Source organism: Centroberyx gerrardi, chromosome 3 (assembly GCF_048128805.1).
Source record: "Centroberyx gerrardi isolate f3 chromosome 3, fCenGer3.hap1.cur.20231027, whole genome shotgun sequence".
NCBI lineage: Eukaryota > Metazoa > Chordata > Actinopteri > Beryciformes > Berycidae > Centroberyx > Centroberyx gerrardi.
Window position 1 is genome coordinate 18,942,109 of NC_135999.1, and position 20,370 is coordinate 18,962,478.

General features: G+C 42.9%; 2 protein-coding genes across 2 annotated transcripts; both read left to right on the forward strand.

Moving 5' to 3' along the window:
- Positions 1-79: 79 nt before the first annotated feature.
- nthl1 (nth-like DNA glycosylase 1) lies at positions 80-5,329 on the forward strand. Its single transcript, XM_071915340.2, has 7 exons — positions 80-157; positions 863-1,043; positions 1,438-1,697; positions 1,799-1,969; positions 2,427-2,586; positions 3,659-3,764; positions 4,580-5,329. The coding sequence occupies exons 1-7, from the start codon at positions 134-136 to the stop codon at positions 4,878-4,880; spliced, it is 1,203 nt and encodes a 400-aa protein (XP_071771441.1). The 5' UTR covers positions 80-133; the 3' UTR covers positions 4,881-5,329.
- A 1,157-nt stretch (positions 5,330-6,486) lies between these two features.
- Positions 6,487-16,435, forward strand: nherf2 (NHERF family PDZ scaffold protein 2). Its single transcript, XM_071915310.2, has 6 exons — positions 6,487-7,208; positions 7,589-7,906; positions 13,196-13,396; positions 14,215-14,368; positions 14,953-15,173; positions 15,315-16,435. Exons 1-6 carry the CDS (start codon positions 7,002-7,004, stop codon positions 15,474-15,476), a joined length of 1,263 nt encoding a protein of 420 aa, XP_071771411.2. The 5' UTR covers positions 6,487-7,001; the 3' UTR covers positions 15,477-16,435.
- The last annotated feature ends 3,935 nt before the right edge of the window (positions 16,436-20,370 follow it).

Below are 20,370 nucleotides of genomic sequence, written 5' to 3' on the forward strand. Positions count from 1 at the left end.
ATGACACACTAATGCACTGACAGAGGCACTTCCTACAAAAACACGTTTGCTGCACTAGCTGATGGGGAATGTAGTTCTACACAAGCTTAGCAAACTACGCTATAGCTGTTTGTTTTTTTTCCTACTTTTGAAAATGAACGGCAAAACATCTATAAGAGTGAGTTACTGTTCTGTTTCCCAACAACAGTCCATAAAACTGCCTTTAACGGTCGAATAGTGAGTAGTTAGCGACGTTACATGAACTGATTACCTAACGTTGGCTAGCAGCTAGCTAAAATGTTTACGATGCTGAAGTTGGTTCCTTAGTAGTGTCACACGCTGCAATATTGAACTATGTAACATGCCTGAGGTCTTATGACTGAAGATTTTGGTCTGGGGCAGAGCCATATAGAGAGGCTCTATATATCTCTATCACATATCTCTCTATATGGCTCTGGTCTGGGGTAGCCTACTTAAATGAATCCCAAGCTTCCATAGAGGCTTAATAATTTCATAATTTCAGAGTGGACAGATTGCAAAATGGAAATAATATAACATAAACAAAAACAACCGAACTGTTAAAAAGCTTGCGTGAAAACATTTAATATTACAGCAGTTACTTGCACCTAGTTGCTGGACCATCATTTTGTTGATTGTTGGTAAAATCTAGTTGAGGTGAAGATGAAATTATCTTTCGCTGAGTTATTTAACGTTAGTTTTTTTCTATCAAACCAAGTTTATCTAACTTCCCCCTCGTGACCTGAAAGCTACGAATAAGAAACAAACTTCAGCGTCATCATCTAGCTTAATTCTTCTCGTTCACTGCATGAGGGTCTGTAATGCAGCCCATTGTTTTACAATGACTTCTCCTTATTTCATTCAGAGCAGCTCCATCGCGACTCGGAGTGGCAATCGCTGCACACCTCTGGCTGCTCTCAAATCCAAAATCACAAAGAAATGGAGAAATGTGGACACAGGTTCCTCCGTCGTGGTGAAAGTGGAGGAGGAGGAGGCGGAGGCGAGTGTCTCTCAGCCCAGATCGTCCGCCGCCCCCTTATCAACGGGTAATGTTAACGTTACTAACTGAACACCTGAACACAGACACTGGTCTTTGCACTTGTCGAAACATTGAGAAATGAACCATGATTCATTCATAACTAATTGAAGGCTAATGCGCATGCGCAAAGGCTACGAAAGTTGATATTGTTTTGATTCATTCACTATGCATCCCTGCACTTTTGCATCTGAATGATTACTATCACATTCACAGATACCCAAGTAGACTTCAGCAAGGCTGCTGCAGGCTAGACTGCAACCTCTCCTCTCAGGAGGATTATGCAGGTTTAGTGAGAGTAGGCGAAAAATAATTGATTTCCATGCAAATGCACAATACATTGTTCCATGCAGACTTATTCCCATGCGACACCCTCTCACTACCTCTACTTTGTGCTCATACAGGTGGGCGCCCTACGCTCCATCCTCAGGCCATTGTCCAAACAAAAACAGAAACAGATACTCTGCCTCTGGCTTCAAACAGCCGCAGAAGGAGACAGCTGAAAGTGGAGTATGACAGGGATGAAGATGTGAAGACAGAGCGATGGGAGCCTCCTGATTGGAGGAAACAATTAGGCTACATCCGTGAGATGAGGAGCAGCCGTGATGCGCCTGTGGATAACATGGGAGCAAAGAAATGCTACGACACGGAGGCCCCTGCACATGTGGGTGGGACCGCCTTCTGGACTTCAAGCATGACTACATGATCCACCAGTGAGATTCAATCCATCTTGTTCCCTCTCCTGTTTTCTTTCTCTCCGCCCAGGTGAGACGTTTCCAAGTGCTGGTGTCACTGATGCTGTCCAGTCAGACCAAGGACCAGGTGACCGCAGCAGCTATGCAGAAGCTCCGAGCCCATGGCTGCACTGTAGAAAACATACTGAGCACTGATGATGAAACACTGGGGAAACTCATCTACCCTGTCGGCTTCTGGAGGGTAACACAGAAGATTCTCTCTCTCGCTCTCAATTCAATTCAGTTCAATTCAAGGTGCTTTATTGGCATGAAATACAAAAGTACTTATTGCCAAAGCAAAGTCAACAAATTCAAATGACCGTAATAAAACTTGACCACATGACAGTGACAATGAACAATAAATATACAATTGATATGTCATCAAATTAGTAAATACAACAAATCAGTCAACCAATTTATCTAAATATATACATTTTGCATTCTCAAACAATGCTGGTCAACATTTTTTTCTTTTTTACAGTGTCAATGGTTTTCCTGTCTGAGACTATGGCAGGCTAAGATTTTGGGTGCAATATTTGGACTATTGCATGTCTCTCTCTCTCTCTCTCTAACCCTAACCTTTTGTATTTCATGTATTTCTATTTAATGACATCAACTTCACCTTCCACTTCCACTTTCTCACCCCCTACCCACCCCAGACCAAGGTGAAGTACCTGAAGCAGACATCGGCCATACTGCAGATGGAGTTTGGAGGGGACATCCCAGACAGTGTGGAGGGGCTGGTGCGTCTGTCAGGGGTTGGACCGAAGATGGCCCATCTGGCTATGGACATCGCCTGGGACCAGGTGTCGGGCATAGGTGGGACACACACACACAAATAAGCATGCACGATCACTTAGGAATCAAATGAAAAAACTTGTCTAAATGAGTAACATAGATTAACAGAACATAGAGATGTAGTCCACTTCATGCGTTAGTTTCTGAGTTCTCCTCTGCTGTCTTTGGCATAATGATTGTTGTTCCTTATGGATTCCAGAGAGAGCATTTCCAGGCCCCCCAAAAACCATTTTTGAGTGTATTTTTGTTCACCTCAAAAAATACACCTCACTCCCTGCATGCCATACTACCGCCCGTGTTGTCAGCAGCCATATTTTTTTTTAATTTCAAGTTTGTTTATTTATATAGCCGTTTATCACAAGCATGTCTCAAAGGACTTTACAGAGAATGAGCCTAACTAGATCTGATGAACAGTCAAGCGTACAACAGAATGATATAAGATAAACATCAGGAAGCAAAAGACACGCAATAGCAGATTTTAGCAAGACATAACAGCCTACCTATTCTACCTGACACCACCAGCCTTAGACCCTCGAAGCATACAAGGAAAAACTTCCAAGAAAACCTTATTAGGAAAAAGAAATGGAAGAAACCTTTTAGATGGGATCAGCTGTCAGAACAGTCCTGGGTAACATTTTCATGTTGATTTCACTTTAGAAATCTGAACGCTGTAAGTAACAAAACTTTAAAAGTGCTTCGTGGTGGTGGTGTTATTTTTAGAAATAATTAACAAGTCAGGCATTTTTACCACATACGTCTGCCTACTCAATACCTTGTCACTAGGTGAAAGCTTCTCCACCCACCTTGGTTTGACACCATGGAAACCTAATACCTTGTTAGATTGTACTGAGGCAGACAGTGTGGACGTCTGGTGATACGTCTTCATGGAAATGGAGGAATTTAAACTTGACACATGAAAACAGATGAAATCAAAGTAAATATTTTTTTGGTTTCCATGTAAGAGAATATTACAATATTGTGAGTAGGCCAGGAGGTCTAAATCACCATTTATATTATTTCAAATTTGTAAATTAGATATGTGTTGTGTGTGTGTGTGTGTACTTGTGCATGTTGTGCATGTTGGTGTGTGTAGGCGTAGACACACACGTGCATCGTATCGCCAATAGGCTGGGCTGGCTCAGGAAGCCAACAAAGAACCCAGAAGAAACACGCAAGGCCCTGGAGGAGTGGTTACCAAGGTAACGGCCTCACTGATTTATTGCTGAACCCTACCACCTGGTTAGCTAGGAGCAAGGAATCTGAAAGACCATAGACACCAAGATCATCTGTCCGGTGCTCTATACTGACTCTTTAGCATTACACTATGTTGAGTGGTATCAGGAGACAACTGCATCATCCAAAGTAAGAAAACTTTTAGTAATAAAAAAAGTTGTTTATTATGTGGCCTGTAGATTCATAAACTTGGTGAAGAACCACATATTCAGCCACTGCACAATGATTTTTAGTTGTACAGTCTCCCATCGCCCACCACGTTCACTGCCTATGGAAACAGGGAAAGTAGTCCCTGGTAGTTTAAAACACTGTCATTTTCATTTTTGTGTAACTTTATCAATCTCTTACACAAATCTGCCAGGCTTGGCCGCATATAATTTAAGATTACTTACCATTTAGATTTAGAGCTGCTACAAGTTCTCATTTTCTCACTTTTGAGATAATGGTAGTCTCCTACTATCACTCAACTCAGTGTAAAGTGTTTGCATGAAGCAGTGGAGCAAACAATCTACTGGGGACATATGAATGAGTTTGGTGACCATGTTCTCACCACTTAAAGGGTAAGTTGACCCATGGGCCACTCTCCCTGTAATAAAAAAAAACAGGGATATTATTGATCACACAGAGGTATTCACATTAGCTAATAGAGATACTTTGTAAAATAATGACAGAAAAATAACTAACATATTGCTCTGTTCTCCACTGCACTGCAGCTGGTGATTAAAAGTCAACTTGAGCCCTTCGTCTATTTCTAACACCACTCTGTTGCCTCGTCATGCAGGGAGCTGTGGAGTGAGATCAACTGGCTGCTGGTGGGCTTCGGCCAGCAGGTGTGTCTACCTGTCAGCCCGCTCTGCTCCGTTTGTCTGAACCAGCACAGCTGTCCCTCTGCCCACCGGGCCTCTCCAGCCAAGAAGCCCAAAGCCGGGTCCCCACGCTCTCCCGACCCGTCCTCTTCCTTCAAAGGGAAGATAGAAACTGAATCTGCTGTCAAAGACGAGGAGAGCAAGGAGGAGTCGCTGCCCACACCTATTTCCCCCAAAGTTCAGAGAAGGAAGCTGAAAAGCAAGGTTGACCGTTGATACGGACAGACACAGTTGTCACACCAGTCTTTGTCTGAACTGCGACTACAGTAGATATCATCACACGCATGTAAACACACACACACTCACAATTTACCTTAGCTCAACATTTGATGTGGATATGATTCAGCATATTTGTTGTCATTTTCATCACTGGAAATTATTTGACACTATAATGAACCATTTTGTATTTTGTATGAGATTAGATATTATTTTATTAGAAGTGCTTCTAATATTTTTTACAAAATAAAATATTGTACTCGAGCTGGAGGTGAAGGTCATGATCCCTGCTCTATTCAAGCTTGCTCTTGATTCCAGTAGAGGAATTTTGCCTAATGCACCTTAGACACAGCATGATATCAGTAAACATTGGGAAATGTCATATTACTCAGCAGTACTGCTGAAACCCATATATTTTGGTATAAAACATTTGTGCACTTTGTCCTTGCATTGTGGAGTTACACTCTTGTAAGTGCATTATTTATTGTGGAGATTTTCATTAGTACAGTGTATTATTAGATTTGGTACCATACTTTTCCATAGGTTAACAATACAAATATTGCTACACTGGAATAAAGCCATTTTCAAATGTTATCCAAGTATGCTTTGTATGGCAGTATGCATCATCTTTTAATTCAGTAACTATTCTCAGTTCTGTTGGCACACAAGTGTATACCCAGGAGAGGTTTACAGGCTGACCGCTGGCTCTGTGTGAACCACTTAAAATACTTTAAGTGGTTTTTGCCCTCTACTTTTATTGAATGAAGAAAATAATAAAAAGCCAACTTTGAAATGGACTAACACAAGCTAATTAAATTAAAAGCCGTTTAACCTACTGGTAAGCCAATGAAGGTGGTCATTCGACTTTCTCTGGATAAATAAAGGTCCCATCCTTATATTTATTCATTTTCTTTGGCTTACCAGTAGGTTTTAAGTTTCAGCTGCAGCAGTTGGGGGTTTAGTGCCTTGTTCACGGGCAGCTTGACAGTAGTTGTTTTTTGTTTGCTTGCCCCTTCCACAGGGAGTGTTCAGGGTAAGAGCCACAGAACAGCCTGGAGCTGGGAGGGATTCAGTGTGTTGCTCAAGGACACTTCAGCAGGGTGGAGGCTTGACCCGGGTCTTCCGGCTGTGGGGCGGAGGGCCTGTTTACTATGAGCCACCCTGCTCTTGTCACAACATTGCTGATCAAACTAAACTTACTTGTGCCTTTATACCATTACAGGTAATGTGAAAGTTGACACAGTCTATCTGTTTAACAAGTGGGTGTTTCATCTGCCTTATTCTGAATATTCACATCACACACCCTCAATACAGAGACACCCCACTTGTTTTATTGGAGAAATGTTATATAGGTCTATTAATGTCACCAGACCATAAACATCAGGCCAGCTTATAGAATTTTACAAAACATTTAATGTCCCCAGTGTGGTTTCACCTCCGCCACCTGGGGGGAGCCTGGGCGTCTCTGGGCGCCATTATAGTTAGGCTTGCCTTTTACATACTCATTAACAAAAAAAACCCCACTGGACTCATTTCGTCCCTAAATGAGTCTATGTCTTTACAGCCAGGCGTATTAGGCTACCGTTGGTGTAATTTTCTTTGGTTGCGTCGTCAGGTGCGCACAGAAGGGGACGCAGTGGCACCTGTTGCTGTCGCTTCTTCACTCTCGCGCCTGGTCGGACAGGAGGACACACGCCCATCTGACGAGGAGAATTAAGAGTGTTACGTGTGAGGAACAGCTTTCTAATCTCTGATCTCTTGGATTATTCCTCCGATGTAGGCTGCGGGAGGTGGCCCGGGTCGGTGGCTTTTTGGTGGCCACTGTTACGCACACTTTGTCCATATTTTTTTCCCGCTCATACTCAAATCCCTGCCATGTTCGCGATGGATTAAACACTCAATCGTTTTAGCTCGTCTTGATTTATGTTTTGTTTTTGTGTTGTTTTCCAACCATTTTGGATTTTTTTTGGAACATGATAAACGATGATGATCTTTTGGTCACCGAGGTGCGCAGCCGTGCCTTGGATTAAAAACCAGGGACTTTCCACTCCTCTTGGACCAAGCACCGGTTTGTTCTCCTGAGAGATACATTTGACCTGTTTTCCCTATTCACGGGCTGGGATGGAGAGCGAGCTGAGACCCAGGCTTTGTTTCCTGACCAAAGGGGACGGCGGCTATGGGTTTCACCTGCACGGTGAGCGGAATAAAGGCGGACAGTTCATCCGAAAAGTGGAGCCCGGTTCCTCGGCAGACCTGTCCGGGTTGCGGCCAGGAGACCGGGTGGTGGAAGTGAACGGGGAGAATGTGGAGCACGAAACCCACCATCAAGTGAGTGACGGCTCAATAAACCTTTAAAAAACAATGTAGCCAGTTGGTGCGTGCGTGTGAGAAAGAGGAGCAGAGAGAAAACACTGAGGTACAAACAATGAGTCCTATACCTGTTCCACCACTTTCTCCCTTGCCTGAGGAGGAGGAGGAGGGAGGGGGGATGTTCTGCTAAAATGGGTCAATATGGGTCTGGTGTAATGGGAATCAATGGGTGTGTGCGTCATGCTGAGACTGTTCTGTACAGGTAGGTATGGGTGAACAACCTGCACTATATGACACCTCACTAATTACTCCAATTTGTCTTTCTTCTTCTCCTTTTTGGCACTCCTGGCCTCTCTCTCTCTCTGTGTGTGTGTGTGTGTCTCTCTCTCTCTCTGCAGGTGGTGAATCGTATCTGTGAAGTGGACCACCGGACCAGGCTGCTGGTGGTGGACAGAGACACAGATGACCATCTCCGCAGCTGTGGCATGGCCTGCACCGAGGACCTGGCCATAGAGATGGGAACCTTCTCCCCCCGGCCCTCGCCCCGGCCCACCCCTTCTGCCTCTCCCATACCCAGAGAGAACAGACCCTTCTCACCCAAACCCGTCCCCACGCACTCACTGAACCCCCTGGCCGCAGACTCGCCCACTCACTCGCTCACGTACAGGAAGGCCAAGCGATCCTCAGTGGCATCAAGCACGGTGACAGACACAGAGGTAAGGGTCGTCACATGGCATGTTCAGGTCCATAAGGATGGGATAAGCTTGTTCCTGCATGAATTGGTCTTCACTGTGGGCTCATTAGAGTAAATAAATGACTAAACACCCATTCTCGAGAACCTATCAGTGAACAGAGCAGCACCATTTCACTCCCATAACAAAAATTCAGAAGGCTTTTATCTAATATCTGTTATAATTACGCATCTAAACTTCAAAAGTTGGGACTCCTCTGTGATAGTATATTATTGCATATTTTACTATCAGGAAGGAGTCCAAATTCAGAAGTTTTTAGTTTTATTTAGTTCAGTTCAGTTCAGTTCAGTTCAGTTCAGTTCAGTTCAGTTCAGTTTAGTTTAGTTTAGTTTAGTTTAGTTTAGTTTAGTTTAGTTTAGTTTAGTTTAGTTTAGTTCAGTTTAGTTCAGTTCAGTTCAGTTCAGTTCAGTTTAGTTTAGTTTAGTTTAGGTCAGTTCAGTTCAGTTCAGTTCAGTTTAGTTTAGTCGACAAAGAATAAGAAGCAGGATTATCTGCTTACACAATAAAGTCACAGACTTATTTCCATTGTGGTCCTTGATATGAGTAGCAAAGATAACACAAGTGCATTTGGCTAGTCAATAAACAATAGCAATCAATACCAGAGTATCTACAAATGAAGTTGAGATGGTTAGTTGGTCAGTCCAGCCGGCAGCAGTGAGCCAATGTGTTAGTGTGTTAAGAGTGTGTGACAGTGAGTGTACCTCTTGTACCTGAAGCCTGTCCAGTGCTAATCTGGACTTGACCGATTGGTTGGCCGGCTGGTTGGATTCAGTTCAGCAGTGCTTCAGGAGGAGTCTGGTGACCTCTGTAGCACTGGAGCAGACATTCAGTTGGGACTCTTAAACAGATAATACCGGAACTAAATGCTATTCATCATGTAACACACACACTCACCAAAAGGCTCTCTACCATGTATCCATTCTTTTCAGTCTTACTTCACTTTCCAGTCAAAATTGGGTTGTAAAGATTTCAGTTCAAAAAGTTCAGTATGATGCATGTAAATAGAAAGAGAAGTCAACAGGGTATAAGAACAATGTTGTGAACAGAGCTGAACAATTAATCGAAAAAAAAATCAAAATAGCAATATGAACTTTCCAGGCGTCCAAAATGGATGGACCTTTCATCATACTCAAACTCAGTAAATCCTGCACACTGACATCTTTAACAAAATCAAATCACTTTTTTTTAAACAATTTTAAAGTTCTAAAAAATATGTATGACAAGAAAACCTTGTGATGATATGAATCACAGTTTAAATCGCAATTGCAATATTCAGTCAAATAATCGCAATTCGATTTTCTGTCATTATCTTTCATCTGTCACCTAGTTGTGAATGACAGTGTAGTTACAGTAGTTTGAAAGGATTTGTCGGTCTCCTCTGCTGCAATAGTGGGGATCATTTCCTGCCCCAGCACTCCCCCCTTTTTTTTTACTTTCCTTGTCAATCAATCCTCTCTTTGAATATCAGTAGTATGACCCCATTGTTACCATCCCTTTACCTGTAGTCACTGTTCACAAGTGTGAACAGGTAAAATGTTTGAATGTGTATTGTTTCTGAGAGAACAGTGTCAGAGTGCATATTGAGTGTCAACACCTCACACACTCAGCCTTTTTTAGGCCTGTCCACTGAAACCTAAGACAACACCCAGATTTTGCTGACCATGTTCACTGCCGAAAAACATACAGTGGGTATTGTCATTGAAATTGAATGACTATTTTGAAATAGGAGATAGGATGAGTGGATTTTACCTCTGCAGGTATCACAGAGGTGTTTTGTGGTGCAGTGGGTGGAGGCACATACCATGTACTCACAACATTCAGAGTTTATGAGTTTGTCTTACAGCCTTTGTTCCCCCCATAATACTCTAAACAGTCAAATAAAGCAGGAATTTCATAAAAAGAGTCACCAAAGCGGCATATTCTCTACTCTACCCTCTGAGAAGTAAGAGTCTGAGAAGTCTTCCTGCCCAAATTTCTTGCCACAGCAGTCAGATCTGTCAGGGAACAGGATATAGGTCTCAGCAGTGACCACGACTACATCCAACTGTCCAACATGAGTTACAGATCGTATCACTGATCTCGTCTGCTTGACTTAAGGTTGAGTGGATTTTGTAATGAAAGCAGGCTTTGAGTGCCTGCTGGGGAAAGGGAAGGACTAGAGAGCAATGGGAGGGATCAGATTTTAAGATAGCACTGTTGTGTAATCGAACCCTTTGCACGGCTAATGGTTGTCTGTATAGTTTATTTCAGGCTTGAAGCACACAACACACACAATCACACACACACACACACCTACTGTGGGACCTCACACACCTCTGACATCACAGGCAACTTAAGAAGAGATCAGGGTTAGAAGCGAGCTTTAGCTATCAGAGCTTTGTCAGCGCGCACACACACACACACACACACACACACACACACACACACACACACATTGAAAGCCACTGAGCCTGACACAACAAAACCAACATTTCCAAAAGTGCCAACTAGACCCATTTGTTCTCAGTGTTGTCTGCTGTCCACCTGGTTGTAGAAATAACTGGGGACTGGCTGGAAGAGATTGAGCCCAGTGTTTGGGCTCCAAACAGAGCGGGCCAGCGGCTCACGTCAAACAGGCATCTGTTTAGCCGAAGGCAGGGTAAATACAGGCTGGCCCTTGGCTGATCCATCACAGCTCTGTTTCTCAGTATTAGTGAAAGGGGCAGAATGCTAGAGCAGGATAAGACAACACAAAAAACTGAACAGTGGGAAAACGGAAGACCTAGAATACACCTAGAAAGTGCAGACATTCAATTGGGACTCTTGGAGGCAGATAATACCTGCGCTAATTTCCATTAATCATACTGAAAACATCTATTTATAGACATGAGTGATTGCTGTGTGAGTAATTATTTCTCTGCTTCTAGTTCAGTGGCTCAGATTAGGAAATCATAATGCAATATTTAGCCTAGAGACAGAAAGAAACACAGATAGGTAATATGTCACACGCCCCTCTTTAGTGGTGAGCTGTTGTTTAACAAACTGACAGAAAATTGTTATATGCTTGCTGTTGGGTTTTCCTACTTTTGGCAATTATCACAGTTTTTCTGGTTGCAGTTTATTTCTAGCAACTTCCGTGCGATGGCCAACACCTCTGAAGCCTTGTGCTTTTCATCTACCTGCACAGTAAACAAAGACACACACACACACACACAAGCTCTCTCTCTCTCTCTCTGTTTTTGTCTCTTCTTGTTATTGACATCTACACTGTTTCGCACCTAAATACAGACGTGATTTCATTGTTCCATGATAGTGTTATGGTGGCAGAAACCCATATTGTCTTATGTAACAACAGTGTTGGCTGCTGTCACAAACATGCAACAGTCTGCCTCAATCACACACATTTCTCACACACTGACACAGACACAGACACACACACACACGTCAAATCTGTAGCATGAGTCCAAGATGGAATATATCATAAATTATATCACTGATACTCAAGGATCCTTAAAATAGAGATCTAACAACTTTTGTCAAAGGAGACAATTCTACAATTTTATTAGGATGACAAACAACCTCTTAAGTTAAGCACATTTTTATGAAGCAAGCCCCTGCACTATCTTGTGAGTTTAACTGACTTGGGGAATGTTCAGGTATGTCTTAGAAGACAGGGACTAGTCTGTTGGTTCAAGCCATACATATATAACATATTTGATTCAAGGGATTTAACCCAGATAAAAAGATACTTAGACTGATGTCATTACTGTGTCTGTGACATGGAAATCCTTTCCCTATGGGGAAATTCCACACAAAATAATGTTGTTCTCCTCAAATAGATCAGCTCAGATATTTCCAGGCCAGTGTCATGTGTGTGTGTGTGTGTGTGTGTGTGTGTGTCTGTCTGTCTGTCTGTCTGTCTGTGTCTGTGTCTGTGTGTGTGTTTGTCAATTGATTTAGGCTGACATGACAGTGAGTAAAGAGGCCAGCAGCATAAACAGGGATCTTCAGACCCAGTAGGGAAATGGTGACCCATCGCCACAGCAACCTGACCTGTCACCATGGCATTCCGTTGCCAAGACGTTCTGTTCCATCGCCACGGCTTGCACTGTGGCAGACAGACAGGGACGTACTCAGCCACAGCGATAGGTGTACATCCACTGATACAAGGGCTGTTACAGACACACACACACACACTAAACTGTGGACACTCACTTTCCATCTCCCTCTAACTCGCTCTAGTGTGTATGTGTGTGCGAACAGTCTTTGTTGATGGAGCAATAAGAACAGACAGATCTGTCGGCCCTCAGGTGATCTTACTGCGACTCTCTATGCATCCAGATGATGGTGCAGTCACAGAGGTGTAACTATATAGTCAGTAGCCTGGGTTGCCTTAAAGACCCTATGAAATGGCATCTTTACTTCCTTGATTTGATTCATTTCCTGTTGAAATAGGATGTTGTGGCGGGACATAATGCAGTCAGGGATCATTCAAAAGTTTAAACCAATGGAATATGTGTGCAGCATGAGGTCACCATGAAAGATATTCTGTTTTCCAGGAAGTAAATTCATTTCATGGGGACTTTAAGGACGTGGGCTAAAGTGTGGACTTGGCATGGTTACACAGCCAGCATGTTCCTAGTAGTGGCTCGGCTCAGGTCAGGTCAGGCGAGCGAGTCACGCAATGTGTTGACTCTCGTCATTGGTCGTCAGGCTCAGGGTCTGTCTTAATGTCTCTTAGCCAGATCCAATTAGCCCACTCTGAACGCTCAGCTCTGAGACCACCAGTTTACCCCGCCAGACACTTTCTCCTGCATGGCTTCTAGACAAAGAAATACATCTTCTCAATATAGAGTTAGACCGGTATCCTCGCCTTCCTGTTACATTCAAACTTATATAGATATGTTTCATACTCTGGCAGGTTTGAACTCATCAATTCCAATTCAACTGAGGAACTGGAATTGTTTTTTTCTTACCACATACCTGAGATTACATGTAGTGCTATACTGTATATATCTATACTGAGTATCATAAAATGTTAAAGGTACCTTTCAGGTGGCATTTGATGCATAACATGTAATCGTAATCCATACGCTATGATCAAATGTATTTTATTTAACTGTATTTTATTTGATTCATAATGTTTGATATGTAATGTTTAGCAAGTCAAGACAATTGGCTCCAGTATTACAGACAGTTTTCGAGTACCACCTTCTCTCTTTTGTCCCAAAGTTATTATCCCTGACATTGCTGTCGTCTTATTTCCTTCCCCAGTTGCCGGCAGAGCCGTCACCAGAGCTGCCGGAGCCGGCAGTGGAGCTCCTCCCCCGACTGTGTCACCTGCTGAAGGGAGAGCACGGCTACGGCTTCAACCTTCACAGCGACAAGACACGGGGAGGACAGTTCGTACGCTCTGTGGACCCCGGCTCAGCCGCTGAGAGTGCAGACATCAGGCCCGGAGATAGGCTGGTGGAGGTACACGCACACACACACACACACACACACACACACACACACACACACACACACACATCAAGTAGATGGGGGAGTGGGGTGACCCCTTATATACAAGATATGAGATGCAAGACCCTTGTCAGCTATAAATTTAAATTAATATTAGGAAAAACAATGCCACCATCCCCCAAATTAATCAGGTCTGCCCACTGATTTGAGGTGTGAGTGGATTAGAGCAGATTAGGCTTAGAGTGGATGGGAGACGGAGAGATGCTGTTTAGAGGTGGAAGGGTGAAAAGACGACAAGGGATAATCTTGAATGGAGGTGTAGCGGAGGAGCTGGTTCCTGTTTGTGTGCGTCTTTTGTGTGTGTATGTGTGTGTGTTGCAGGTATGTGTACTTGCATGAGTATGAGTGTTTCCGTATACATTTCCATCTGTGTGAAGTATGCAGTTAGGAGTGTAGAGGAAGGAGGCAGAGACAGGAAGGGAGTTCATGCAAATCGATTCGCCACCACTCAAATCACAGATCCTTAACTATCTGTTTTTGTTCATGAGGCGATACACACGCCTCCTGCTGGTCATGTTGTGTCATTGCCACTTCCTAATCTGCGCTCTCTCCCATTTGTCTCACTGTGTCTCTCGCCCTCCCTTTCTCTACCTTCCTCCTTTTCTCTCCTTCATCTCCACCTGCCTCTGCTTCCTTCCCTTTCCTCCTACCCACTCTGCATGTTCCCTATATCTTCCTTCCTCCCTTTCTCTGCTCCACCGCCGCCTGGCTCTGTTTCCTCTGCCTACTCCATTATTTTCTCACGCTCTCTGTCCCTCCCTCCCTCTCAGGTGAATGGAATGAACATTGACAGCCTGAGGCACTCGGAGGTGGTGGCGTTCATAAGAGCAGGAGGGGAGGAAACGCGTCTCCTAGTGGTTGACCAGGAGACTGACGAGCTCTTCCAGAAACTGGGGGTCACACCCACCAGCAGCCATGTCAAAGGTCAAATAGGGCACACACAAACCAGGGTCGGGGTCAATTCATGAATGAACTCATCAGTTCCAATTCAACTGAGGAATTAGAATTTGAAAAAACCTACAGGAAACAGAATTGAATTCTGTGAAATTCAATGGTTTTTTGTTTTTTCCTTTCACATATCTGAGGTTACACATAGTGGGATATATTATCAATACTGAATATCATAAAATGTTAGAGGTTCCTTTCAGGTGGTATTTGATGGATAACATGCAATCGTAATGCATAAATTATGATTGAATATATTTGATTTGTTTAACTGTCTTTTATTTGATTCATAATGTTTGATTTATAATGTTTAGCAAGTCAAGACAAACTCTCTTAGAAGTGGAATTTAATGGAATTCCAATTCAATTCCAATTCTGTTTCCTTAGAGCTGGCTGATATTCCAATTCCAATTCCAACTCCAGGAACTGAATTGGAATTGGAACCATGCATTCTCAATTCAATTCATGAATGTGTTCAACCCTGATGAAGACACATACAATAATCTCTCTCTACTCTTTCTCCAGAATGTCTCATGTTGTTTCCGTTTACTGCTTTTCTCACAGAGGTCTATGTGGACGAGTTGATCACCGAGAGCACCCCGCCCACCCCGTCTCCCACCACCGACCTCCCCGCCACGGACCCGCCCATCATCAACGTCACGCTGACAGATTCGCCGATCACAAACGGGTCCCCAAAGTCGCGGGCCAACGGGAGCTCAGCGTCCCAGTCGTCCAGAAGTTCCACCACCCAGTCAGAGTTCAGCAGCTCAGACATGAGCATTCAGGTGAGGGAGGAGGTGTGTGTGTGTGAGGAGTGTGTATGTGTGTGAGAAAGAGAGAGAGAGAGGTCATGAAAGGAAGAGGAAATGAGAGGGGGTGAGTCTGCAAGTGTGTGCGTAAAACATGTGTGTTTGCGTGTGTTGTAGGTCCCTGATGAGGACGAGAGGCGTGCGTCAGACCCCTTCCTGGACAGCGGCCTGCGACTGAGTCCCACAGCTGCTGAGGCCAGAGAGAAGGTCCAGCGCAGCAAGAAGAGAGCGCCCCCTATGGACTGGAGCAAGAAACAAGAGATCTTCAGCAACTTTTGACAAGAAGAGGGCAGAGAAGAGGAAGAAACTGTCAGAAAGGAGAAAAGAGAGACATAAAAAGCATAAGAGCAGAGGAGAATAGAGAATAACAGGATCTTATGTTGTGATTCTCTATACTTCACTGGTCACAATCATGGATTTCAACTGACTGACACGCCTACATCTTTCATAAGCAGGAAGAAGAAAAGATAACAGGAAAGAGGCTAGTAGAGTAACATTCCTAAATCCTGTTCTGTGTAAAAATACATTGAAAGATATGGAATGGGATTCTCCAGATGCGTACTTTATCTCTAAAGACATTTTTTGTGGATGTGTCAATAATCTTACGCCACATTGCATTAAAAGAGGACATCAATAATTGGCAGACCATCTATTGAGAGACTCTGAAAGAAGTGGTGCCTAGTCAGTACACAGTATTTCTCTTAATTAAGTCATAGTCATTTCAGAGCCATGAGTAGTGACCATCTATAACAGCCTATACACACTCCTGTTTCTGTAGGTCTATGTGAGCAATGGTACTGGTGATATTATTAGCAATTTGTCTGATTTTGGACTGTACATAGACATACTTTTTGTTGTTACTACATTACACATAGTAGTAGTTTCAGTTTATTTAAATTTACAATTAGCTGCTAAGAATTTGAGTCATGCACTAGTTATCACTTGCTTTTTGTCTATCTCATTAAGCATAAAACTTTTAATTGTAAATACAGAGGAAATGGGAGAGGCCGAGTTATAAAATGTGGTTTGATCGCCTCAGTGCTTCTCATGGTTCGGTGTATATTTGTCAGAATGATTTCAGTTAAAAATATCTGAAAGATAGTTTGACTAGAGGTAACATTGAGCCTAGAAATAACTGTGTTTCTAGTCTACTTTATGTAGCTTTTTAAGGAATTTTCTCTCCAATGTGCATGGTGGAAACTTCTCACACTGTGAAATAAACTTTCAAACTTTCAAAATGCGTGTAAAATGACAAAGTAGAATGATTATTTATTATGTTTTCAAGACCATAGATTAAGGTTTTGATTGAGACCCTGGTAAACCGCTCCTTTCTATGCTACTTGAACTTGCAGTGTGCTTTTGTATGTAACGAGACAAAAGGTAGGGTTTTAAGTGTTAGGGTCGAATCTGAACAGAGTTTGAACTTTGATCCTTTTCAAAGGTCTGCCTGTCCTTGAAAATGTGCTCCATTCAAAAAAATACTTGTCCTTGTTGGCCACTAGGAAGAGCCATTTCCTCATGGAGGGAGTGAGGAAATCTCTGTCTGTCCCATTCATGCAACAGATTAATGCCGATAACAAAACAACCGTCGGGACAGGAAAAAAAATAGGCCAAATAAGGACACCTACAGGACACAAACAGGAAGAGCCTGTACATGTGAGGTAACAGGACTAGTGAGAGCTATAAAACAGAGACACACGCAAAAACACACACATCATTAAGATATTATCTCTGACTCCTGTGTCCTCGATTTTTGTCTCCCCAAACGAAAGCCAGTTTGTATCACATGCAGTTCTTTGTCATCGGATCCTCGCTGATGCTTACAATAGAGATGTAACAAAATCTGCAAAAACAGAGGCTGTAATGATGTTTTGGTGAGACACGACCAAGTGGACTGCAGAAACACAAGACAAGACTGTGTGTGTGTTAGTCAGTTACCCCTCCTCAATCTGAAGAGAGGGATGATAAAGGGATATATTTAGGATGGAGGCAGTGACAGAGGAGTGAGGAGGGATTTTCCTAAACTCACCCAGTTGTTAGAGTGTGTGTGGTGGAGGAGGGAGGGGTGGGGTGGGGTGGGGGGGGAGTCAAGAACTGAGTGTTCTCTGTTTGGCCACACACACACACACACACACACACACAAGGCAGCAAGCTTCAGGGTATCTTTAAGCAAGTAATATCAAGGTAGGGATGACAGGAGGATGCATATTGTAACAGAAGCCTATAATTATGGGTTTGAGATGGATCAGATATTCACTGTGTGGTTTGTGGGAGATTTCTGGCAGACTTGCTGCTGTACCACATTGTTTGTGTGGCCCCAGTAGCTATGGAGACTAAGGAGACGTCTCTCTCTCACACACACACACACACACACACACTTTCCGAAAATGGGAGGATCCATGCCTTTGACGTTACTGAAAAGGAATCCCCTTCCCTGGCAGTGTGGACTGATTGCACACATAAAAGCGGTATTTCAGCCACACACACAAAAGGCTTACAAAGGAAACTTTCTCAATTTCCCAGAGCTGCAAAGGACCAGCGGAGGCTTGTGAGTACGCAAAACAATGATAACGGTCTTGGTTTCGTTTATGTGTCCTAAATATCCAGAGCTTGACTGGTGATCTTGTACAGTCTGCTTCAGTAAGGTAAGCTGATGAGCCTCTTCACTGTAAACATAAGTTCTGATTCACATCAGAGGCAGAAGGCAGCCAGTCACAACCACTCTAGCTGCAGTACTTAGCACACTTTTGGACTACAGCTACTTTTCTGGGTATTTTTAAAGGTCTGTTCTTTTACTTCTAGTTGAGTAGTTTATTGGTATTCACTCATTTTTTGACTTGAGCCATTTTTATTTTTAGACATAGAGTAGACATAGTACAGAGTATAGTATAGGGAGTATAGTATGAGATGTAACTTTTACAGTCATTCTGGACTTCCATAACTGAAACTATAGCATTGTTGATATGAGCTTCAAAATATTTTAATATTTGAAAATGTGTAATCTGGTCAGTAATCTGTAATTTTGGGATGATTTCAGAATGATTTTCAAATGAAAATAGCTCAGTACTTCAGTTAGTGAGCTATTATTTTATTTTTACTTACCTGAGTAAAATGAAACTTAAGTAGCAACACTTTACTCTGCTGACAGTCAGGGCAAATCTAGGCATCTCAGGATGGTTTGTAGGCATCTAAAGCATGGAAAGATTCTCCAGTGGACTGAAGTGATTTGTTGTTCTTACTCTAACCATTATCAATCAATTCTGCCATTGTGGACTCTCTATATAGAGGCTGATGGACAGAAGGAGAGCAGCGCTGTGGGGAGAGGCCTGTCCACTCTGTCATGGTGTCTTACCGTCTGTTGTCATGGCATTGATGGAGACTCCCCTTCTCCGCCTCCTCACATAAATACATACACACACACACACACACACAAGACACTCCAGCTGGTTTGTCTGTCTGTGGGGATTCCTGGTAAGGTGATTTTGGAACATTCTGGACTCAATCACATTGCCAGGGATTTCCCATGGCTGGAAGAGAGAGAACAACCTGCTGAACCTGGAAGAAGACACACACAGGGTTTAATCATATTACAGATGTTACCAGTGGACTGAGGTGACACATCAGCCTGAGCATGTGTAGAGATACGCAGTGATGTTAGAGTAACGCCTCATGAAGGCATGATGCCCGTTGTCTCCCCGCCACTGGTGAAAGTTGTCCATAATTACAGCATAGTGATTTGCTTTGAAAAATTCACTTCCCATCTTTGTCAGGCACTTTGTTTGAGGGCAGATAGCAGAGGGAATCTACACCGTCACTCCGTCTCCTCCTCCGGAGGGGACGATCGTCTCGATTGCCTCCCATAGTGATGGGACTTAGCCCACATGTGAGCAGTGTCTATTTCTCTGTCATGTTCACAGTGGTTAAGTTTCATTGCCTGTGGGGACCTCACTGCTACAGTGTCCAGTCCACACACACACACACACACACACACACACACACAACCATAGGCTGATCAGCAAAAGCTTTAAACCGCTGGAATATTTGAAGTGTAATTTGAAGATTCAATTGTGTGTCTGTGTGTGGTAATATCTGTCATTCCTTGTCATTCATAACAATTTCTACATATGGACATACAAGGGGAAGGGCAGGAAACGCCTGACACTGTGAGAGAGTTGAGATGTAACAAACAGCGTCACATTAACCAGCTTTAGTCATGAGAACTGGGACTTTTTTTACGGTAGGTTACAGTTTGCTTTCCTTTACCTTTTCTCAAAAACACATCACACTGGCAACTCCAACATCCAGTTGCTATGGAAAGCCCTCGGCATGAATGACACCATTTATTTCAAGAATCCACAGTCCAGCTGGATTATCAAGACATTTAAAGCACAAAAAGTATAAATCATATAATAGACTCAAAGCATTTTATTTCCATTCCCACTCTGGAAAAAGGAGAATCTGATTGAAAGGAGTAATCCACAGAAAAACAAAAGGTACCAAAGTCATTCTGCCAAAATGCAACAAGGAGATCATGCTCTTTATTATATAAACATAACTTAGAAAAAATCATTCCTTCACCATCTCCTTTCTCCATTCATCCCTCTTTTGTTCCCTATATAACCCATTCAACAAGCTACTGCCACTCCCCTCCCTCCCTTTAATTGATTTCATTGCATTTAGTAATCAATCATAATAGCGGGCTGTACTACAGTTTCACCCATAGAAAACGTACACTGATCCTTCAGATACAAAAACTCAGAACAGCTTCTCATTAAACTCAAACATCAGTTACACAAATAAAAACACTAAAATTACCGAGCAACCGAAAACATTTTCTCTCACAAAGAGTGAACTAAGAGACTGTGGAAATAGAACTACCGGTAGATTGGGACTGTAGATTGTCTTGTATTTGATTTGATTCATGTTGATTATCATCTCAATGGTCACAGTCTTGGTCAAATGAGTTGTCAACATTTGTTAGTCTCTTTGTCTACAGGCTGATACACCGGCAGAGTATCAATGAAAAAATATAGATCCCTATAGGCAATTTTGCTTGCAAAATCTTATTCCATGATGAATCATACAAGCATATCCCTAGGCTGCCTTACATATCATGATGATGAACCAATGAAATAATAAAATAGCAGCTTCTCTCTATGTATTGAAGGTCTGT